Source organism: Argiope bruennichi, chromosome 5 (genome assembly GCF_947563725.1).
Source record: "Argiope bruennichi chromosome 5, qqArgBrue1.1, whole genome shotgun sequence".
In the NCBI taxonomy this organism is placed as follows: domain Eukaryota; kingdom Metazoa; phylum Arthropoda; class Arachnida; order Araneae; family Araneidae; genus Argiope; species Argiope bruennichi.
The window spans coordinates 33,118,545-33,129,051 of NC_079155.1; the positions used below are offsets into that span (position 1 = coordinate 33,118,545).

The window sequence follows — 10,507 nt, forward strand, 5'->3', positions numbered from 1 at the left end:
TGTTTTTCTATAAATTTTATTGCATATTTTTTTCTTCACATGTTGGTAGGGTATGAGCCCAAATTTGATTAGTAAAAAACAAAATTTCCTTGAAGCAACATTCAGCCTGTTACGTAAATATATAGTTTATACGTTCAGGTGTATACTCAATTTTGGGTATAACTAATTTTAGTAACTCAATATTAATAATTTTATGTATATTCTTTATACCGTGTTTTTCGAAATAAATTTGTTTTCCATAAAAACTAAGTTTTTTTCCTTATATAAACTGAGACCTTGTTCTTATGATTTGTACTAGCATTTGAGTTTTACTGATTTTGGTGTCTAGTATTGAATTTAGTTACCTACATATAACACTAACTCACAAAAAAAAAAAAAAATAGAAACAATTCCAAAAATGATTTATTTCGATCCAAGAAGATCTAAAGTAAAAATTCACCTGCAATGGAAAAGTGAAAGTGAAATTGATCATTTTTTTCTTTTGAAAAAATTCTCATTGGGATTTTTTTTCTCCAAAAGTTGGTTTTTTTTAAAGGAACTTAATCACATTTTGCTTAATTGCATTTTGCTAACTGAGTCACATTTTTGCTTACTTTTATATGAATCAACATTTTGCATGCATTATCATGAAGGGTATCACTCATCTTTTTGTTTCATTTCAGCGTGACATCACGAGTGAAAGTACTCACGGTGATCTCCTTTCTTTCCTGATATACTTTCTGCTGCATTTGATCGACGCCTTATCGGCTCGGAAGATTAAAAAGACATATGACTAGTAGAACAATGAAGTGCTCCACGAATCTCAACCGATAGATAAGTGATATTCAGCACTTCAGGTCATAACCTCTGCCAAACGAAAAGTATATATTGCTAGGCACAAACAAGACAATAACAACTTTTTGTTGAATATTTTCGTTTCATCAGTCCATTAATCTGGTGAGTAAATATTTATTTTATGAAATTATCAAAAGTCGTTTGGTAGGTTATTATTACCCCTTGAAATAGAATATTGTTTATTTTTTTCTTTTCTTTGGTCTCAATAATAATGCATTAACGAATGGAATCAGTTTTTTTTTTTAAAAAGAGTTTTTATAAGTACATAATGTATTTTCAGTTGCAAAGCTAATAATATTTAATTAGCTAAATTCTTCTTTTTAAACTTAGTACCTATATATATATTTATAATCTGATTTGTAATAGAAGTTAAAATTTTCCTTTACGGATGAGTTTTTTTTTTCTGTCGTACTTATACTTACCATTTTAATGCTGTATATTTATGAATTTTATTTAAATAATTTTCATCATTTACAAGTACCTTTTTAAAAATAATATTTTTGAATTACAAATCACGATTGCCAGAAATGTGTGCTATTTGATTTTCAATAGCTTTTTTATCGTCAACATTTCTACTGTTACACATTTTATATATTTAAAGGTTTTCTAAATAATTTTTTTAAAAATTCCACTGAATAATTATAAATTTTGTTTAAATTTCTCGAATTTAATATCACATTTTTGCATTTTGAGAAACTATTGTTTTAAATTAAAAAGTCTTTTCCGCAGTTGTAATTTGCATTACGCGTAGTCTGAAATTAATTCTTTTTCATTCAACAGCTTTTTCTTTATAAATTGAATAGAAGTAAGCTTAATAGAAAAAAAGTATTTTGTAAAAATATTTAAGATTACTTTTTTTTTAAATAACTGTTTAAGCTAAGTCGAATTGATTCCCTAAAGTTAATTTTGGAGTAATTTTATTAATTAATTAGAGATATTCTTGTAAAATAAATGAAAAATAGATATTTTTAAAGAAATTATGTATCCTTTATCAAGTTACAGTTTTTTTTTTCATTTCTAAGAAAATTTATGTTGCTATTCATTGGTTTTTAGTAATATCGGTTTAAAATCTTATTTCCGAATAAAGCCATAAATAATTCTTTATACATAAAATGAGATTTTACTAATTTCAACAAGAAACCTCGAGTTTCAGACAAATTTGCAGATTGAAATACTCTTTTTTTAAAATAAAATCATTTTAATCGACATAAAATAAAAATATTTCTCTTCTAATCCTTTTTCATCAAAAAATATTTCATTTTCTTTACAAAAACAATAATGATTATGAAAATAAAATTAGCGTTTCTTTATTAATTGCCTTTATTTTCGGAATTTGGAAAAAAAATGCTTATTGAATGTTAGAAGCTAAATTTATTCGCTCTGTCTAATATTCTTCTTCAGTTCTAAATTCAATTCAATTCTTCTAAAATTCAATTCAACTTTGTTCTGCAGCAACTTCTAAGTAGATAATTATCGTTTCCTATTTTTCCAATTTTCAAGTTTTCTGTCCTAAAGAGTGCAGTTCTTATTCGCTTTTATCTTAATGAGCCTCTTACAACTGAAGACATAATTGAAATAATGATTTACTCACATCAAAAGTATGCCGTCCAAAACATTAGTTTGAAAATCTCTCAAAATATAAAATAAATTTTTTTAGTAGCTCTGCTAAAAAGCAAAAATAATTTTATTTCGATTACATTTATTTCATTTATTTTTACTATTACTGTCTACTATTTACTATTTAATTTATTATTCATTATTATATATATATTATGAAATATTGAAATAAATGTTCCATAAAATAACAATGAGGTGGAAGCATGTTATGGAATCAAAAGCTAATTAAATTAAACAAGAACTGATGATATAGTTCTAAAATAAAAATAGTATATTTTTATTAAAAACTAAACAGGTACAAAAATGTTTCGACACTTTAACACATCAGAAAACTAGTGAAAAATCCAATACATAATTTTATTTTTACAAATAAGACAACTGAAATTAAATAGAAGTGTATGAAAATATTAATAAAATCGTTGGTCTTAAATAAATTAGGAAAAAAAAGCATGAAAATCAATTTCTTGCGTGAATAGAATTAATCCAAATTGATAGCCAAACTCTTGTTATTTTATAAGTAATGATTATGGCTTACTGGACGGATGTACCTAATATACCCCTTGATGAATTAATGAAATAACAAACATTTTCCAAATATATGTATATATATATATAATAAATTTTTTAATGTAAATTATTAAAAATTATAATTAAAACTGTTATAAAAATATTATAATATAAAACATTCTTTTATCGTCTTCAACATTATTTTTAATGTAAAAGTTTTTTTTATATATAAAACACTGCAGCTTCAAAATTCTTTTCATCGTCTGAAATTTTGTTTTGATCAAAATGAAAATAATTTTAAATTGTCTCAAACGATTTTTACATACCGCCAAAATTAGTTTCTTCAACGCGTTATAATTAATTTTTGAAAAATTACGCAAAGTTTTGAATTAATTTTGTGTTATAAAAAAACTCAAAATAGTTTTCATGTTGAAAGATATATTTTCGGATACTTTTAGTAACGGAAATAGATTCTGTTTAAATATTTCTCTTCCCAGTATTTTGATTATTTTTAATAATTCAGTTAGTAAAGCATATCATGGGCAACGCGATGTTGCTTGTTTGCGTAGTAAAAGTTTAATATTTTAATTAATAAGAAATTAATCATTTAATTAATTGTCTTGAAATTTTCACTAAAACCTTCACAATTCTTCATTAGTTCTGTGAGTAAATTTTTATGAAACATCTTTTCAGTATTCAGATTTATATATGGCGTAAGAAAAGTAGAGTTTTAACTTTATTTATATAGATAGAAATAATAACATTTGACACAGAATTAAAGTATAAGAGACTGAAACTATTTTTAAACGCTTATTGGCAGAATCTGTTTCAAACATAATCTTTCATTTTTTATAAAATGTCCCAATTACTAACAAAGGAAAGTAAATTCAGGAAAAAAGAACATGATTCTACTACGTTCTACTAATCTACTACGTTCAACGTTCTACTAATCAAATTTAAATCTTTAATAGTAAACATTACGATTATGGAATTCGAACCAACCTGTTCAATTTTTTTCAACTAGTGCACGCGCCATCAAGAGATAGTTATCTTTCCAATGGTCACATTTGATTGAAGTGTTTAGTTTCCATTAGATAATAATGCTTTTGGTGTTTGTATTCAAAGTAGATTTTCTGAAACATCTTTATTTTTTTTTCTAACTGAAGTAAACTTCCAGGATTACACGAATTTTATTTAATCTCAGACAAGATTTTTTTTAAATATAAAATTAAAGATTATTAAAAAATTCATTTGAAGTCTTTAAATGTAACGTTTCTAACTTGAAATCTTAGTATTCATTTTCCGTTTCCTACATGAAAATAAATAAATAAATAAAATGACACATTTGAAGGAATTGATTTTATATAGGGTCATTGCTAATCTCCAGCTTAAATTCTGATTTCAGTTCATTAGTTCAAAATATAATTCATTTTTTGATGTAAAACTGCTTGAATTATGTAAAGTTATTAATTCTGAACCCAATGCTTTTGCAAATTCTTCAATATCATTAAATTTATTGAATTGTGTTTATTGAAGTGGATGATTGATTAAAAAACAATTCAGGTTATGTTCATAAATACATTTGGAGGAATTTTTTTTTGTTGCGATAACTGAGACCTTGTGGAAAACACACAATAAAAGTACAGTATGTGTAAGATTTGCGGAAAATTATCTTACTGTCATCTGCTGATATCGAACACAATTGTAAGACACGAATAAATGTGGGAAACAGAAGACTGACAAGAAATGAAGTGAATTAGATAGGCAGCTAGATGAGACGGCATTTTTGCTATTCGTTCTTCGCTAACAAATTATATTCTAATTTCAGAACTTAATTCTGTGACAGATTACCATAAGCAAAGAAAATAAATTATGTTAATATTATTTTAGATGTAAATACCTTTTGCCATGTTTATACATCGAACTGTTGTAATTCATTCACAAGATGATGCTTGAAAATTATGGTGATGATTACACACTAAAAATTGCATTGTGATGTAATTTTCCTGATTTTTTTTTCTTACGGGAAAATTAAATACCGAATTTGATAAGATAAATGTTATTACTCTTTAAGAAGTCGAATATTTAACAACTAATGCTGTGATAAAAAGACAAAAAGAAATCCTAAAATCTAAATAAAAAAAATTTAAAGAACAACAACTGATATTTGCTCTACAGTTCACGATTTTTCAGCCCATACAAGAAGTGAAGATATTAATAAGTGTTGTTATTTTTTTCTTGTTTCATTTCTCACTGAATCACAGCTTTTCAGCAGTATAGTGAATAAATTATTTTTAGTTTTAGTTATATATATATATTACAAAATGTTTAAGAAACTCATTTCTTGATCATCATTCTTTTCTTTGCAAATGAAATAACTTAGTAACTAAATTACTCTTGTTTAATAAGATACAAAGTGTCTTCATAGGCTTTTAGCTTTTGCTTTACATTTTTATTAAAAGATTAATTTTTACAAAGTGACAAATTGCATTGAATTTCTTTTAAGTAGCTTTTTTCCCCCGTAGATCTTCGAGAATGCGTTTCTTCGCTGCTCTAGTTTTCTCCGTCGCTCTCTGCGGCGTCTTTGGTGATGATTGTCCTCAAGGATTATGTGACACCTGTAAGTATTATTTTCGTGGTTATAATAATTTATACGGATAATAGTAAGGAAAAAAGTTGCCTATAATTTACTGCCTTATTTGAATAATTTCAATTGTCTTGTCTTAATTGCTATCGAATGTATTGATACTTCTTACTATTTATGGTCCATGCAATAAATCGCTAAAATTTTTTAAATATCGCCAACAAACGAAACCATAATGCAACCATCTTGGCATTTTATGTAAAACGCTTGGTATAATCTGAAAAACTCTATGCAGACTGGGGGGGTGGGTAAATAGCAACAAATTACAAAATATATCTTTTATGGAGATAATAAATTTTAAAATTTGATTCTATTTTGAAACTGTAAAAACTGATGAATTTTCTTTAATTTTCCTTTCAATGGCTTTCACTTTTAGCGAAATTTTTATATAAAAAATATTAGGTTGATTGTTTTTTTGTTAAACGCATAGAAAAAAAATTGGGAAAAAAGATGACTGAACACTTCTTTTATTCTAATAGAATGGAATCACATTTCACTTTAGTCATATCTACAAAATATTACAAAAATTATTCCTATTTAATTGCAGAAAAGAATAAATATATCTTAGCGATATGTACTCGTGCTTCAAAACACATACTTCAACTATTATAATAGTAATAATAACAAAGAGGAGTTTGTTATGAAATCTTTGTATCTATCAAGTGGTTCTCATAAGTTTTTGATTATAAGAAATTTTATTTTACAAACAAAAAATATAAATATTTATATTTTATATTTAAAATGAATTTTTAAACACAATTACGAATAAAAAATCAAAAGAAAATTTTCCCTTTTTATTTTGAAAAATATATCCCATGAAACTAACTACTTTTAATTTTATGAAAACTTAACTAATATTAATATATATATTTCTTCTATTTAAGAGTATTTATTTAAGAGCATTAGCAATTTTTAATTTTTCGGGAAGAATTTTAACGAAGCATTTTGAGCTTTCTTGATTTAAAAATATAAAAAAAAGGGCCAATAAAAGTCATTTGTTTAATATTAATAATAATAATACACCATTTAATGTTATTAACATGCAAGTACTTAATTCATCGACTACTAACTAATATGTCATTCTACTTTTTTTTAAAAAAAATATTTTAAATGGTTCTTAATAAAATTAGTTTTTTTGGGAGGGGGAGGGGTATTTTACTGTCATGTTCCAGTTTCTGGTTTAAGAATCACCAGAAAAAAATGTTAAAGAACAGAATGTCGTTTGCTATTTTCACAAACAATTAATTTTATTTGAGTAGGAAATGAGGAATAGATTTTTTAAAAATTTATAGTCAAAAGGATGATGTTTCATTTCTTTTCAATTCTCAGTGCTTTTAAAAATACATTGGTAAGAAGTTAAAATGATTATCCTGGAGCCTTTAAATGAAATAACTTCATATTCACGTGACTCACATCAGTTAAAAATTGTATTTTGGAATCCATTCCTTATCTTGCAGAAGGAAAAATAAATAAATAATATTATAGAATAGTGTAAGATAATATGGAATTAAATATTATATGACATGCGCAGTTCCGTTTCTTATGTGAATATGGTTTCATATGGATTATCACCGTGACTGTACTTTTTCGTCTTCTACTAATGGCTAACCCAAATCTAAAAAGGTAAATTCTGTTTCTTTTGGCAAATCATATGAACTTTGTTGTAGAAAAGAGTTATTGTTATAATGGGCAAAGTATAGAATATAGACAAAGATTCTTGTCGTTCCATCCATATAATGTAATATTCTTGATATTTTCAATAGATAAAGTTAATATATTGTTCTCATATTTGTTATTTCCTGTCTTTGTTCGATCAGCTAATTCGTATAGAATATTACTTGTGTTTATTTTCAATTAATTTTCGTAAGAACAGCTAAATGTTTATGCTTCCCTCCCCAAGAAAGATCTTTTTTTAGGCATCAAATTGCAACAAACTTCAGAGTCATACTATGCTAATAATCTTATACCTGTTTTGTTAATTGAGTACATGAACCATCCTAATAAAGATTCAAAACGTCATATTGCTGTTAAGAACGTAACTTTCAAAATTGTAACATCATTTTCTCATTCCTCAAGTAAAGTTTAAAAATATTAAGCAAAACCTTTCTTCTTAGCATTCTTAACATTCAACAAAGGATAAAATCACGTGAATAAATATTTAACGGATCAATGCAAATTGTTTTAATTTCAATTCAACAACAACAAATGTCTCAATCATAAATCTTTATTTATCTTTATGTCTGAATGTTTAGCTTATTGATTCATTATCCTTCTTTTCAAGATAATATTATCTTGAATTGAAAGTTCATGTTCATATTTATTTATTATTTATAAATTTGTTTGGTAATAATCTTTGTGAAAATATTTATTGTAAAATTTGCTTTGCACTTACTTCTTTAATTTTGAAAGTTTTTTTAGAAGTGAAAGCGACATTTAATTTGATTTTTATTTAGTTAAATGAAAAAATGAAAAAATTTAAATTTTAGTCCATTTCAAACAAATTGTAAAAATTTCTTTGCATTAAAGGTGATGGTAGCACTTAGCTGATTTATGCCAGCGAGAAATTTTCGCTGGTTTAATTCTGCTGAAATAATTTCTAATTCCATTTTTTAAAAAACTTTCTTGCATAATCTCTTATAAAAGTTTATCCTTCCATTTCTGACTTAAAAAAAATCGGCATCTTTAGCATATCCTTAAATGCCATGACTGTTCAGATATTTATTTTAAGAGTCTTTAATTTGTGCTTCGTAGTAAAGTGAAGAAGACATGTAACTTGAACGTCTTTTTGTCGACTGATTGAAAAAAAAATTTGACAAACTACAATTTCAGAAACAAGATCACATTCTAAATTTTAGTTATTTAAGCCGTCGCATTTTTGGATTATCGATTTCACATGCATGATAAAATATAGAAGAATAGTCGATCAACCTGTTGTCGAGCTTGGATAAAAATTTGATATTTATGTATCTCATTCTTTGTGTTTAGTAGTTACCGTTTTCGCATCCATTCTGACAGGCAGACATGGTATTCCTATATGAATTTTCCTGAGTAGACTTAGACTAAAATCAGAACATTTTGTGTAGAAATCACGTAATTGATTTCACCCTTTAAAGGGCCATTTTTTTCTAGTCATATTATGTTAAAATATTTTTAGGCTTGAAATTATAATGAGAAAAGGGATTCATTTAAACTATTATATAAATTTAATTTGATTAATTAATTAATTTGGTTAATTAATAATTAAGTGACAAATCATGACACATCATTTTGTGTAAGATAAAGAACTAAAGCATCTAAGTTTCTGTCTTTCTAAAAGATTTTGTCAGAATTTATGCCAACCTACATAAATTCATACAAAGATTGATAAATTTGGTGGGAAGCATACTTCCCACGGCCCTAGAAAGGGTTAACTCAATGAGTTTTTGAGTTATCCTGTTTATAGACAAATAAACATAATTCCAATTTATTTATTTTACACTCAGGGAGATAGAAAATGTGGTGATTCGTCAAAATTTCGAGTTTGATATTTTTGGCGATTATAGAATTATTTCTTTGTATACTTCCTATACGAAGAAATAAAAGCATAGTAAAATTTACACATGTAAAAATTAATGAGATATATCTACCCTTTATAAGTGGCAGTTATTGCCAGAAAATTATATATAATCAAAACATATTTAAAGAATTTAAGTCGTATTGCAATGCATAGTTTCAATTTTCTAAGTTGTCAAAATTCTTACTGACTAGAAAAAGTGGTATTTCTCCAATATTTATAAACTAATTGTGAAAAAAATTAAGATATGTATCATGCTGTCGAGACGTTAACATTACACAGAAAATCACATAATCAGAAATATTGACAAATTCTTCTTTAGCTAATTATTAGTAGTTCTTTATCTTCATCTTCACTTGCTCTTCATAGCTGAAACCTGCTGCGACGGCCCATCCCCAGGTCTTTATGGTTGCTGCCCAGAACCAAATGCCGTCTGTTGTTCCGATGGGTTGCATTGCTGCCCTCAGAACACCGTCTGTAATCTGTCTGCCGGCACCTGTGACGACAAAGAAGGGAACAGGCTGCCTTTCCTCCACAGAAAGAGAGTCATTGACCCACCAGTCGAAAAGCCCAAATCTGCATTCCTGAGTCTCGCAAACAAATTAGAGGTCATTTACTGTCCAGGAGGTGTTTACTACTGTCAAGATGGCACTACTTGTTGTTTACTTCCTACCGGCCAGTACGGATGCTGTCCATATCCCAATGCCATCTGCTGCCAGGATAGAATTCACTGCTGTCCATATGGCACTCATTGTGACAGCACATCCCAGTATTGCCTTCAAGGTTCCAACAGATATGCTGCTCTCTTCAAGCGCCCAGCATTTCCCATGAACTAAAGAGACTCTAAAAGACGATTTTGTGTTTCGATTTAATGTTATATAGGAATTTTTAGAGATATATATCATGTCTAAACTTTAAATTAATGATTTTAGTCTGAACAATAAATTTGTTTTTGATACTATTTGAAGGCTCCTTCTTTTTGCTTTTATCAATATTGTAATTAATATTTCCCTTATTGGCTGTTTATACAAATGGCAGCAACAGATTTCTGTTCATTTTTTAATTAAATTTAAGATGGAAGAAATCAGCAACTTGCCATCCATATTCATAGTATTGATCTAATCATGCCAAATAGTTTTAACGAAATACATCTTTTCACAATAAAATAAGTTTTTTTTATATGAAACTTGAATAGTAAGCACAGAACATACTGATCAATTAACAGTGCTTGATAAATGTTGAAATTAATTTTCAAAATCGATCCAGTTGTTGAGGCAGGGAATTTTGTCAAGTTTTTATTTCGCGATTTCTCTCAAAATCTTAGAATGGGTTAGGCAGGCTACGATTGATGA

The 10,507-nt window shown here is 26.8% G+C and overlaps 1 protein-coding gene across 1 annotated transcript in view; it reads left to right on the forward strand.

Annotated features, from left to right (window-relative positions):
• Positions 1-10,116, forward strand: part of LOC129968232 (progranulin-like) — a 32,446-nt gene extending 22,330 nt beyond the window's left edge. The window contains exons 8-10 of the mRNA XM_056082085.1: positions 3,652-3,671; positions 5,484-5,578; positions 9,525-10,116. Of these exons, the coding sequence (XP_055938060.1) occupies positions 3,652-3,671; positions 5,484-5,578; positions 9,525-9,991 (582 nt within the window). The 3' untranslated portion in view covers positions 9,992-10,116. The remainder of the gene's footprint in view (positions 1-3,651; positions 3,672-5,483; positions 5,579-9,524) is intronic.
• The last annotated feature ends 391 nt before the right edge of the window (positions 10,117-10,507 follow it).